Here is a 14296-nt window from a genome sequence, read left to right as displayed (position 1 = left end):
AAACTCGGCGATTTTTTTTTTTTTTGTTATGGAAATTCAAAAAGTTTTCAATTGTTGGTGACTAAATTTTCTTATCTATATTCAAAAGATCTGGAATTCCAAATGCATACTTTTTGTTTGTCTTTATCGTCTCATTAAAACGAAGACGATAGAAATTGTGAATAATAATAATAAAAATAGAGGAAATTTTTTTTAATGGTATCAGATAAACCGAAATAAAGAAATGGCAACAAAGGTATATATTCAAATGAAGACTAATTATCTTCAATCAGGTAAAAATAAAAAAAAGGACAGATCATTTATGTAAAATCAGATTCACAATATTTGCACAGTCAGCAAAATCATATTCAAAAAAAAAAAAAAAAATACTTTGGAAATCATTTTCTTTCCATTGTCTCAGTGTCTAAAATCCTTCCTTCCAAGGTTCTTCACCATTAGTTTCAAGATAATAACATCCGGTTGCTTTTGGATCGGCCCAATATCCCATTTCAGCTGGTTGTACGGTACGTTTAATTTTATCAACTGGCCTATCAATTGATGGCGTTTCTTTCAAACAGAATTGAGTCCGTAATTCACCCGGATTTTCAATACTCCAGGCAAATAATTCGATTGAACGTAAATGTGATCCAGCACTGGTAAAATCGGCTGCATTTGGTTGATTATAGCCATAATTGACGTATATATCTAAAGTACCACATGGTTTTAATGTTCCATATTTGTTGATCAAGGCATAATTTTCTGATGATCGAAATTCATGATGAGAATCTGTATGAGCAACATCGACAAACGGTGCATCATCACTACGTAACATTAAATTCTCATTAACCAATTCGAATCCCGGTCCGGCTGGATCCAATCCTAAAATCAAAAAAAAAAAGAATTAATTTCAAATTCAATTGTAAAAAAATGAAATTCGAAGCCTCTATCTTGCCAATATTATACCTGTGATCCGATTGAATGCATGCTGTGACCATCTGCCAGCTAAACCCATGATATGTGCACCAATACCTTCACCGATACCCCAAATGGAACCTTTACTGATGGTTTTGGTGATATTTTTTCTTTTCAATTCGAGCACATAATTTGAAAACCATTTTGCTACCGTTTCAACATTGGCAACGGCTTGTGCATATTTGAATGCAGGTAGTTCAGCACCTTTACCCCAACCTAAAATAATAAATGTTTGATCCGATTCTTCGAAAAATTTTTGCTTCAAATCATGAATCCATTTAGAACGAGCACTTCCCCAAAATCCATGAGTAATGAATACGACTCGAGGAAATTCCAACATATTAGCATCTTTGAGCAATTGAAATGCTTTTTTTGCTGGTACATCATGTTGTATAGTTATCATATCACCACTAGGACCATAAGCAAGTAATTCAGGTTGAATCTCTTCTAATGACATTGATTGAAACGAATTGGATGCAGTTGTGCCGGATTTTGATGCATTTTGTGTATTCTTTTTTCCTGTTGCGGATGATGCTGATGGTGATGATGATGATGATGATGATGTTTTGGAACCTTTATGAATTCGATTTTCAGCCATCCGACTGACGGTGGCCATTTTAAAGTTTTTATTTAACTTGAAATTTGATGCAAAAATATTCAATCAAAACAATCAAAAAAATTTTAACACTCGTTTAATGGGTTAATGTTGAATGAATCGTCAACAATTGTTTATGTTCTATGAATGTATAATTCAAAGGTTTAAATTCAATGTGTGTGTGTGTTTAAAACTAAACAGATGCGGCTTCTATATGAAATTCTCGATAATCATCATCGTCGTCATCATTGCATCGTTGAAAATTGCGACGTTCAAGATTAATAAATGAATGAATGAATGAATAACTTGCCGAAATAGAATTGCAAGAATTAGCGCAATAAGTTTATAAGATAGTTTTGGGTGAGGCAAGAAGAATGAAATTATATTGAAGCTATGTTTAAAAACAAAATTTCGTATATATAATTGAAACGTTTAAATTCTTCGACGCCCCCACTCTTATTTACATTAAAACATTCTAAAAGTCAGTTCATTTTTCATGGAGACGAAAAAAAAATTTAAAAAAATAAAATAAAACAAGACTAACCAAATACCATCATCATCATTACCATTTTCTTCGTTGTTTAATGTCATCAATTTTCACCATTGCCACCTATCCATTCCATTCCATTACTGAAAGGAATTCTGTTTTTTTTTTCTGTGAAAAATGACTTATTGTTTAATATAATGTAATCACGAGAATATATCATGTTTTAAATTTTTGTTTTCTATTTAACATCTTATATACGATAACTACCAATGTTGATCGTCTTCAGCCATCTTTTTTTTAAACTAGATTTTTTTTCGTCCGAATCTTTTAGGATTCTATCATCATTGATAACCAATCTGATGAATGAATGATGGGGATGGCAAAAAAAAGTTAAATCAGCCAAGGTTATGCAAATTTTTCTTAGCCACATTGCAACTAATCAGCCATGAAAGATAACACTATGAAAAACATGAATATTCTACAATTTATTTATCGTTGTTTACGATTGTCATTTTTAAAGTTGTAAACTTGATCTGAATTTCTAACCTCATTCATTCATTCAATTCATTGAATTTTTTAGATTTAGATAAACATTGATCATCATCATCATCATGATAATCAAATGCAATGTATATAGAACATAGATGGTGATAATGATGATATTCTTGTGACATCATTCTCATATTTTATGTCATGTATTATTATTCAGCAAATTCAGAACCAGAATTATTTTTAACTTATGACGACAAAAAAAAAAACGTGGGATATATACAATTATGCAGTTTTCATCCACGTTATAAACATGTTCGCTTTATTTGTATTATCTGCAACATTATTGTATTATGATTGGATTAATTAGATTTAAACGTAGATAAATAAAACAAACAAAAATAATTTTATCAAATTAAAATTACATTTTGAAAAAAAATCGATTCTTTGTAGTAGAATTTACAAACAATAGCCTAAGATTGTACTGACATCTATTGGCTATAATTTAATTCAATTTGAATTGTAATTTTTTTTTGAATAAAACTATTTCGATATAAAATAAACATATTTGTTATTTTGTTTATCTGTTATTTTTTGTTTTATTGTGTTATTAGAGAAATTTTTTTTTAATTTGAAAAATGCCCTACGTGACTAGAGATATGGCAAATTATGCCAAAGAAAAAGGTATACATTCTGATATGGAAAATGATGATATGACCAATGTGGATGCAACAAGTTGTATGTCTGAATCGGATGCTCGTAAATTACGTGAACAGCCATTTTCTGTTGCACCTACTTCGGAAAATGAAGGACAATCATCGAGTGTTGTTGCTAGTGGTCAAACTTCCTGTGATCAAAAACCGAGACAAAAAAGTCGATCACAACAAAGATCGAATGCAGGGTCATCGGCTTCACGAGCTTCATCAATGACTGGCCGTAGAAAATCATCAACAAAATCAGTTGCAGGTTCATCTGGTGTAAAATTATCTACTAGATATGAAAGCCCTAACAAAGATCTTTCATTCAATGAAAAAATGATCCGATATACATTCGGATTATTGCGATCAAACATAATTAAACTATATGAAATGGAAGGTTCTGCAAATGTTGATCGTTCAAAAGAATTCAAAGGCTATAAAATTGATTACAATATTGTTTTGGTAACAAAACAAAAAGATTCTGATCGCATAGTAAAAACAACTCATAAAAATGAAGAGTTTAGAGAATTTCCCTTATGCTGCAAAGTGTATGATCTTAGCCGGCGACCAATGGATCCTATTAAATCGGATTATCTGAAAATTCTTCGATCATTAGCACGAAAACATCCAAGTATCATACAAACTTGGGGTATATTTTATGATTCAAAACAGCAACAGATTCTTATCATACAAGAATATCTTTGTCATGGATCTATGGAAACTTATTTGAAAGTAAAAAATTATCCATGTTTTGATGAAAAGAAAGCATCCGAAATAGCTCAACAACTTGCTATGGCATTAGATTTTCTTGGTGATATGGGCATATCACATCGTTCATTATCACCACGATACATTATGATTGCACACAGAGAACCGATACGAGTGAAACTTGCAGGATTTCGTTCAGCCATGATCTATTGGGATATACGTCGTGAAAATGTTAATCTTGTACCGTGTGTTGCATTGGCTGATAGACCACCGGAACCAGAATTTCAAGCACCAGAAGTTTATGGTGATGCCATGACCGAAGCTTTTGATCCAGTTCATGCTGATATTTGGTCATTTGGTGCTAGTATCTATTACATTTTGACTAAAAAATATCCATATGATTTTTCGGTAATGTTAATTATATTTTATATGATTTTGGATTATTCTATTTAATTTTTTTTTCCAAATTATTTTTGTTTGTTTTTTTTTCAAAAGCGTGAAAATCCTCGAATCGAAGAAGAAATTCAAACAAATGTTCGTCAGACAAAAACTTCATCACAATGTCAAAATTTTTTATCACGAATTTTATGTTCAAATGCTGATCAACGTATAAAATTTGATAAAATTACCGGACATCCATGGATAATGAAATAATAGAAAAATTATAAATGTCAATGTTGTTAAGATATAATGATAGATGGCAGTTACAACATTTTATTTGAAAATCTAGGCCATTAAAAAAAATTATCTTTAATTAGATTTTAGATTAATTTATTGGTGACAAGAGTATATTTATTTATTTGCTGATTAAATATAAATCCATTCAATTAGAAAAATTCTCGAAAATATGTTTAGTTTTTTCGAAGTTCTTTCGAACTTTAACACCCCAATGTGTTTTATTTGAATGTATAATTAATAATGTCGAAAATTTTTAAAATTGTACTATGTATATCAGCAATTATCACTATAATTGTCATAACAATCGTTATCGTTGAAGATATTCTTTCATATAAACCTGGTATCTATTATATTCATCGTTTTTTTTTGTTGTGAAAAAGATTTATATTTTAATTTGCATTTTTTCCCCATTTATATAAGCCAAACGTTTACATGTTAAATGTAATCATCGCAAATTTCAATATGATTCGACTGTATGTGTTTGCAATAAAAACCATTGTGATATTTTAGGACCATTGCCAAAGACAGCTGTCGGTAAAATTCAAGTTTATGAAACAAGCCGAGATGGTGATCGTTTTGAATTTAGTCGATTCATTTTTCAAACTAATAAACCTAAAAAAAAGAATGATATTCGAATAAGTATATATCGTGATAAAAAATATCAACATATTATCGGATTTGGTGGTGCATTTTCTGATTCAACTGGATTGAATATAAAAAAACTTGATAATAAATTACAGGTTCGATTGATAAAGGATTATTTTGGATCAGATGGTATTGAATATAATGTTGGACGAATACCAATCGGTGGTACAGACTTTTCTCCACGTCCATATACTTATGCTGATGAATCTGGTGATGAAACATTGTCTAATTTTCGCCTACAAACTGAGGATTTAGAATACAAGGTCAATACCCAAATATATTAGATCTATTTCATTGATGGATTCTTATTTATTTTTATTTTTTTTTTTTGCATATAATTTAGATTCCATATATAAAAATGGCACAAAAATTTAGTTCACATAAAATTCTTTTTTTTGGCAGTGCTTGGGGCCCTCCTGCATGGATGAAAACCAACAATGATATTAGCCATGGTGGTTATCTGAAAGGCGAACCCGGAGGAAAATATTATAAACTGTTTGCTAAATATATTGTCAAATTTTTAAATGAATATGAAAATCAAAAAATTCCTATTTGGGGAATAACCGTTGTTAATGAGCCGGTAAAAGGAATGATTCCCGAATGGAAATGGAATTGTTTAGGACTTAATTCAAGTCAACAGAGGATTTTCTCAAACTAGATCTTGGTCCGGAATTACATCGAAATGGTTTCAAAAAAGAAAAACTTAAATTGATGATTTACGATGATTGTTTGCTTGATATGAAACCTTACGTAGAAACAGTGTTAAATGATAAACATGCAGCTGAATTTGTTTCTGGTGTTGCTTTTCATTGGTATGAGAATCGTCGTAAAGAAGCCAATCGTAAAGATATTGATGATATTTATCATAAATATCATGATATTTTTATGCTCAATACTGAAGCTTGTGAGCTACGAAAAAATGACAGTGAACGTGTTCATTTGGGTGATTGGCATGCATTTAATCATTATGCCGATGATATTATTGAAGATTTAAATCATTATTCATCAGGATGGATTGATTGGAATATGGCTCTGAATATTGTAGGTGGTCCAGGTTGGGCAGAAAATCTGGTTGATGCACCAATCATTATAAATACTACTGGAAATGAATATTATAAACAACCAACATTCTATGCTATGGGACATTTTAGTAAATTTTTAACACCTGGTTCTGTTCGAATTCATTTAGAAATGGATTCTGATGAAACTGAACAATATTCAATAATCAAGGCAACAGTTTTTCAACGTCCTGATAATGGAATAGTATTGATTCTATTGAATCAAAATAAAGAAAAAAAATCTATACTGATTACTGATCCTAAAAGAGGAAAATTTATATTTGAAATGAAATCTGAATCGATGGCAAGTTTACTTTGGTATTAAAAATGGTGTTGAGTGATAATTGATTGATAAATACTTTGTTGTTGTTGTGCAATGAAAAGATAAACAAGCAAAAAAAAAAAATCTATGTCATTTTTATCATCTCGATCCATTTATTTATCAATCCAGACTGATAAACAATTATTTATTGATGACATCAATACACACTGCAATCGCAATTGGGAAGGAAAGTTGTACTCATAAGCATATAAGGATACGTTAATATTTATCCTTTTGCAGCTACGGCTTCTAATTGCAAATCAGGAATGTTGCTTATAAGAATAATAACAAAACATTGTTTGTAAAATAGATTTAATGAAGAAAGATTAACAAAATAAAAAACAATAACAAATTACAACATGCATGAGATGTACCAGCATGCGGATGAGGTGATTGTGTCTGAGTACCATCATGTTAATGAGGCTTCTGAACACCTTCATATCGAACAAGGATTATTCAATGTGTTTAAATACAAAATTATGTGTGACAATTATTGATGATCTTAGCAATGTACAAATGATTAGCCGAATAGGCTAAATCTCTAAATCAGGCGATGATCGATATCACCTTATCAGAACCATTAAACCAAGTCAGCACAAAACTTGTTGTCAAGCCATGAAAAACTTCCACGTAGACAATCAAGGATTTACACATCCTTACAAGCATTACATTGTTCAATTGATTTTTTTGTTTTGTTTATTTTGCTGTTTTTTTTCAAAATATTCATCTTTATTTGAATGATTATATCAATAAAACGATAAAAAAAATGTCTGAAAAAATGAAATATTTTTCAATTTTCATTTTATTGTTTATAATTTCATTGGTGAAGATAACTTATGGTAGTTGTTTTTTATATTGCCAAAAAAACACAGTGCTAACAGTTTCATTTCTTTTCCTTTTTAATTATTTATTTATAGCCAACACTGAATGTCAACGTAAAAAATTTGATCAAGATTCGTTTGTTTGTGTATGTAATGAAAAAACATGCGATACTTTTGATAAATTGAACAAAACAACACAAGGAATTGTTCAGGTGTATGAATCAAGCCGTAATGATTTTCGATTTCGACCAAGTCAAATTAATTTTACCAAAAGTGGTATGATTTTGTCCAATGATGATCATATTCAGATCAATGTGGATAGAACTAAAAAATATCAAAAAATTATTGGTTTTGGTGGTGCATTTACCGATGCTGCTGGTTTAAATATTGCTTCACTTTCGAAAAAACTTCAATCACAATTGATTGAAGATTATTTTGGATCAAATGGAATTGAATATACACTTGGTCGTATACCGATTGGTGGATCGGATTTTTCTTCTCGTCCATATACTTATGATGATTTTAATGATGATGATAGTTTGTCAAAGTTTAGCTTACAAATGGAAGACTATCAATTCAAGGTATATCCAATCTTTAAAAGTGATGATTAATTTTATCTTAAAACTTATTATTATTATTGTAGATTCCTTATTTGAAAATGGCACAGAAAATTAGTCCAAATAAATTACATTATTATGCAAGTCCATGGAGTTCTCCACGTTGGATGAAAACAAATAATGATATTAGACATGGTGGCCTACTTAAAGGTCATCCTGGTGAAAAATATTATAAACTTTTTGCTAAATATATTGTTCGATTTCTTCAAGAATATGATAAGCAAAACATTTCATTATGGGGAATTACCATTGAAAATGAACCAGGTGCAGGTTTTGATCCTAATTATAAATGGAATTGTTTGGGATTCAATTCAACATTGGAACGTGATTTTCTTAAGCTTGATCTTGGACCAGAACTACATCAAAATGGCTATACTAAAAATAAATTAGCTGTTATGATTTATGACGATCAAATGCCACAAATGAAAACATTTACGGAAACAGTAATGGCTGATGCAGAAACAGCTAAATATGTATCGGGTGTTGCTTTTCATTGGTACAACAATGATAAAGCTGACCGAAATGATTTAGATAAATTGAATGCTAAATTTCCGAATATTTTCCTTCTGGCAACGGAAGCATGTGAAGAATGGAAAAATAGTCCAAAAAAAGTACATCTTGGAAGTTGGCATCTGATGAATCGCTATGCTAATGATATTATAAAAGATTTAAATCATTATTCAACCGGATGGACGGATTGGAATCTGGCATTAGATTTGAATGGTGGTCCAAATTGGGCTGGAAATATGGTTGATGCACCGATAATAATCAATGCAACGGCAAATGAATATTATAAACAACCATCATTCTATGCAATGGGACATTTTAGTAAATTTTTACCACCAAATTCAACAAGAATTCATTGGGAAATTGAATCAAATCTTTTAAACAAAATCGATGTGACAACATTTTCAAGGCCTGATGGATCTTTAGTAATGATATTATTAAATCAAAATCCGAAAACAATTCCTATTCAAGTGTATGATCGAGAACGAGGACATTTTCAATTTGTCATGGCATCGGAATCGATTGCAACTTTTCTTTGGTACTAAGATAAAACAAAATTGATTGTTTTTTGAAAAAAAATATTTGACTATTTGAATCGATTGCTATGCAAATTAAATTAATAAATAATGAAATAAATATCATTATCAATTTCCATGTTTTTTTTATCAACTGATTATTAGTTTCAAGCAAAAGATCTCAGTTTTCATTTATTAACTGAGAAAAGGTAACAATGTATCACATTTAACCAAGTAATAATTGATCAAAAGAAATAACTAGTAATAAACGATTAACCGTGGTGATCATATCATGTAATGTATTGCAAAATGATTTATATCAAATTTCAATTGCCCAGAGAAATTTTTTTTTGGCTTTAACAATTTGATTCATAAATAATGAATAAATTGTTTTGGATTTTTTTTTGTTGTGTCTATCGAAGCAACAAACTAACTTAGTCTTGTTTATAATGAACATCGACAATACGTTGGTTACGTCGTGACCTTTATTAGTCGAACATTAAAGTAAATACATTACATTAGATATTCTGATTTCTTTTTCCTAGAACCGGAAAGGTTGTCATGTTGTTTTGAGGAAAAAAATGCTTAAATTTCCTGTATTTGAATAAATAAAAGAATCAAGACAAAAGTTTAGCAATAAAGTTTGTTAATGGTGGGTACATAATTTGTATTGTGAATCTTTTTACCATGAATTAATTACACATTCAGTTATTTGTACAGGAAATCGATTTATATATACCATACATGATTTTACAAATAAATAATATTAACCACACAGCAGTGGTATACTACAATAATAAACTAAAAATGAATGAAATGAAAGATGACAAACATTGAAAAGATTTGTAAGCTGTTTTTTGTTGATACAAAATCTTTCTGCTTTTTTTTGTTTTTAAATTTTTATTCTTTGATACAAAATGAATGACATTTGATTGGAAATTTTAGTTTTTTTTGTTATCTATTTGTTTTTTTATACTAATTTTCTCCACGACAACAAAATTCTGATAATAATAATAATAATAATAAAGGGAAAAATAATGAATCATCATCATAAAGTAATTAGTTTATTTCATTTTCTATATGAAAAAATAGGAAAATTTTCCTCCGATTTTTATTATTTGATAGGTTTTCAGAAAGAATTAAACAGAATTCTAATTACAAAAAACCACATATAGCGTGTGTATATTTTGTCAATTTTGCACTCATTTAGTTTTTTAATGTTTCAAATATTAGATTTACGATTTTTTTTCTGGTATAAAGTCATCATCATTCAAGCATTATTTACATTATTAAATTTTATAATAAAACGAACATAAAACCCTCTCTATATTTTTTTTACAATCGAGATTCATTATTATCAAATTCATTTATTGTATACAGGGACATTTATCTTCGATACAGATAAATATAATGATTACTTCGACCAAAAAAAAAGTTTTTTTTTCTCTGTAAAATCATCATTTACCAAGGGAGAAAACTTTCACCAATCAGGATGGTTACAAAGCTGTAAGCTTAGCGTTTGAAAAAAAAATTCCTGTTCAAAATTGTGAATCAAGATAGAGAGAGAGAGGATTGAAAATTGTCATTCCTGAATCTTTTTTTTTCCATCGGACAAATGCGATTGTACAGAGCTAAATACAAAATTTATTGCCATTCAAAACAGCAAATTATTTTTTGAAAATGGTAAACAACTTTTATGAATGAATGTTTGTTCATTTGTAAAAGTCATTTTTTCCCTATATCCACTATTTTTTTATTTCTTAAATTGCAAGACAAATTATTTTTTCATATAATCTCAATCATCATTGTGAGATTATATGGCAATGAAAAAGAAGTAAAAAAAAATCCAAACATTGAATATATCATATGATGGATGAAAATTTTGATGACTATAGCAATTTCAAGAATATATTTTGAAAATTCTTTACCAACAAAAAACACAATTTATACTTGAATGACAATAAACAATTTTTTGTTCCTATTCCGACATTTTGTCCATTTCTATACATATTTCTGTTGTTGTTGTTGCTTATTTTGGTATATGAAAATGGCAACATTTTTCTATTTCCAAGTGCTTGTTTTTCTGTATTCATTTGGAGAGAAAAAAAATAAGCTCAGAATGAACCAACCAAGAAAATAATAATATTTTTTATTTTCAAAAAAAAAAAAATCAAAACATGTCACAAAATCTAAAATAGTAAAGTGAACAATTGGAAATAAAATCAAAGTAATGAAATTGAAGTAAAATTCTTGATTCCTTTTTCTTGATTTTTGAAACTAATCAATATGATTGAATTTTTTATTTTTATTTGAACAATTCGGCAACACATCCGACGAAAACAACGGTTTAGAGAAATTTTTTTTTATTTTTTACTTTACAAATCAAAAGTATGCACATCATTATTGAAATAATAAGGCCAGAATTTTCTATTCCATGTAGTGTTAGTTATTTCTATCCGTAGTAAATGTATGTAGTTCCTTTCAGTTTGTGAACCGTTTTTTTTTCTCTCCCAAATAATTTTTAATCCACTTCACATGATGTGAATGATAAGTGTATGTGTGTGTGTGTGTGATTTGAAGTGAAAATCCGAATTTAGAATTGAAAATCAATTTAAGTATATTACTTACTTACTTTGTTTAAATGTAATTCTTACAAATGACTTGTTGCCTTTTAATGAGATTAACTCGATTCGATTTGGATGTTAAAAAACGAATATAAGTGAGAGAGAGTCCTAATTGAAAATATTATCGAAATCATAACCTTTTTTTTGTTGTTGTTATTGTTGAAGTCATTAGCTATATTGACCTTCTAATATTACAAAATTCCAAATGTTTCTTTTGAATTTTATACAATGTTTTTTCTCGGTTAATAATAGCTGTTTTTTTTTTTTTTTTTTTTTGTTAATATAATCCTTGAATGATGATGATTCGTTACATACACATGCGTAAAATCCGTGATGATGCTTTTTTTAATGTTTACCCTCACCAACAAACAAACGACAACAACAACAAAAAGAGTTGAATGAAGTTTTTAAATTTCCGGTCCCTTTTCTTTTTCGATTGTTACCTAAAAATAGAGAATTTTAGATTCAAAAAAAAAAAACAACAACTACAACAACGAAAACGTAAAAGACCCGGCCCAAATCAATAATCATTTTTGTGGAAAGAAATTTTCTTTTTTTGCACTTGTATCGGAATTCGTTTTATTTTTCAATTTAATAGGTGGAAAACATATTTCACAATTCAATTTCAAAGCTAAAATTTTCATTTTAAATTGGTAACAGCTTATAAAATATGAAATTAAGACAAAATAAATCGTCAATCTACATTCCAAAATATGTTTCCCTCTTATTCTTTTCTTTCGTTTTTTTTGTTGCTAGAAAACTATCAATAAGCTAAGATTCCAGTTCTAATCTGGCTTGATTCCAGTTTTAACTAGTTTCATTTGAAAAAAAATTTGATAGAATTTTTCTTGTCCGAATGATTCTAAGCTTTTTATTATTTGTTCATCCCCAAAAAAACATTTACCATTTAGTTTTTTTTATAAATTAAAATATTATTGCTAATAGAATTGAATGAAGTTAAAATAATTGCCTATGGTTGAATGAAACATTTTGGTAATTGAATTGATTGTTGATTTGAAAATTTTTCCAATAAAAAAAACATTCGACACCTTGATAGCTAATATATTTCGATTGATCATATTGATGAAACGAAAGGTTCTCTCGTAGATTTCTCAAACATTTTAAAAAATTGATTGATTTTTTTTATTCGATACGATTTGTGTGTGTCGTGTGTGTGAGTGTGTGAAGAATCTGTCGACAGAGAGAACGCAAATACCAGAAAAAAAAATCTATAGCAATAAATGATTCAATGACGGTAGTGTTCATTCTACCTTATTATTGTCATTGCAGTTACATAATAACCTAAACAAATTAGAATTCTTTTTTTTTCTGTTGTTTTGCTGGAGTTTTCATACTGATGATGACTATATATTTATAAAAAAAAATACCAGTACGCCATTCATTTTGGACAGAATCTGCTTTTTAGACTGTAGTTTTTTTATTCGATTCATGCTCTGGAGTGCATGGAGAGAGGTAGATTGTAACCCAATAAAAAAAGAAATTTTCGTTCAAGATAAAAGCCCTATGGTTGTTAGTTTTCAAACCTCATTTCAAATCATTTATTTGTTCGATATATGAATGTAATATTTTTTTTTGTTTTGTTTGTTTCGGCTATTACAATGTTATTTTTATTCATTGAAATTTTCATTTTTTATTTGATTTAATTTGATTTGAATGATTTATTTATTTCTTGTTGTTCAAAAATTCAATATATTTTAACCAACGTTTTTTTCCCATTGGTTTTTTGGTCAATAATCCAACCAAATTCATCTGCCACAATAAATGCAACAACAACAACAACAAAATTGAAATTGAAAAAATAATAAGCAATTTTTTAGATCCGATGACATCAATGATCAAATATTTTATCTCTAAACGCCTACTGAATGTATATGATTTTTCTTTTCTTTTCCTTTTTGTGTGCAGATAAACAAATACAAAAAACTATGAATGAAAGAAAAGAATAGTTCCGGTTTTTAAATGTTATATGTTGTTTTTTATTCTATCAACAAAAGTCCCTAATGAGAATTAACCAATCTACCGCGATTATCTTCATTGCCATTGTTTATTAATCGGAATTACATCATAATAATCTAAATTATGGGTTTGTCCATATGAAAATTCATTAATTTAATCATTTTTTTTTGTTTGTTTGTTTTCAATCAATTTGTAAATTTGTGCGGGTAAGTGATTTTTTGTTTGTTTGTTCTCAAACTTAACTATTTTAGACAAGATTTTTTAGTTATCATCATATCAAAGAATCTTTGTGTAAATATCCAATGTTGTTTATTATATATATCGAGGCGAAATGGAAATTAATTTCATTTATGATGGTAATATGTGAAGAAAAAAAAACAGTATTTATTACATTATAGTAATAGATTTTCGAAAGTTTACGATTCTGATAATAATAATGATAATAAAATTCAAGTGAACCAAAATCAATATTGTTGTTATCCAATCTGTTGGTATTTGATCAATCCAAATAATAATAATAATAATAAAAACAAACTTACAAGTTCTCAACAACAACAACAACAACAACATTGATACATGACATGAATCTTATACACAAAATTGT

The 14296-nt window shown here is 28.6% G+C and overlaps 4 protein-coding genes across 4 annotated transcripts; 3 read left to right on the top strand and 1 right to left on the bottom strand.

Moving 5' to 3' along the window:
- Window positions 1-177: 177 nt before the first annotated feature.
- On the bottom strand, window positions 178-1793 carry LOC113791687 (phospholipase A1-like). The gene is made up of 2 exons (XM_027341491.2): window positions 943-1793; window positions 178-858 (listed from the first exon to the last, which is right to left on the bottom strand). The coding sequence occupies exons 1-2, from the start codon at window positions 1565-1567 to the stop codon at window positions 404-406; spliced, it is 1080 nt and encodes a 359-aa protein (XP_027197292.2). The 5' UTR covers window positions 1568-1793; the 3' UTR covers window positions 178-403.
- Window positions 1794-3094: 1301 nt separating this feature from the next.
- LOC113791743 (testis-specific serine/threonine-protein kinase 2-like) lies at window positions 3095-4682 on the top strand. The gene is made up of 2 exons (XM_027341556.2): window positions 3095-4336; window positions 4424-4682. The coding sequence occupies exons 1-2, from the start codon at window positions 3161-3163 to the stop codon at window positions 4580-4582; spliced, it is 1335 nt and encodes a 444-aa protein (XP_027197357.2). The 5' UTR covers window positions 3095-3160; the 3' UTR covers window positions 4583-4682.
- A 122-nt stretch (window positions 4683-4804) lies between these two features.
- On the top strand, window positions 4805-6653 carry LOC113791740 (lysosomal acid glucosylceramidase-like). Its single transcript, XM_027341554.2, is given in 4 exon segments — window positions 4805-4946; window positions 5027-5514; window positions 5595-5886; window positions 5889-6653. Coding segments are annotated over 4 exon segments (1626 nt in total). The 5' UTR covers window positions 4805-4846; the 3' UTR covers window positions 6635-6653.
- A 615-nt stretch (window positions 6654-7268) lies between these two features.
- LOC113791741 (lysosomal acid glucosylceramidase-like) lies at window positions 7269-9228 on the top strand. The gene is made up of 3 exons (XM_027341555.2): window positions 7269-7470; window positions 7549-8033; window positions 8096-9228. Exons 1-3 carry the CDS (start codon window positions 7398-7400, stop codon window positions 9119-9121), a joined length of 1584 nt encoding a protein of 527 aa, XP_027197356.2. The 5' UTR covers window positions 7269-7397; the 3' UTR covers window positions 9122-9228.
- Window positions 9229-14296: the final 5068 nt, after the last annotated feature.

Source organism: Dermatophagoides pteronyssinus, unplaced genomic scaffold, assembly GCF_027571235.1.
Source record: "Dermatophagoides pteronyssinus isolate colony J.1.1.1.1 unplaced genomic scaffold, Derpt_VIB-CSIC_2022.12 sq0015, whole genome shotgun sequence".
In the NCBI taxonomy this organism is placed as follows: domain Eukaryota; kingdom Metazoa; phylum Arthropoda; class Arachnida; order Sarcoptiformes; family Pyroglyphidae; genus Dermatophagoides; species Dermatophagoides pteronyssinus.
This window is presented reverse-complemented; position numbering and strand designations above follow the sequence as displayed.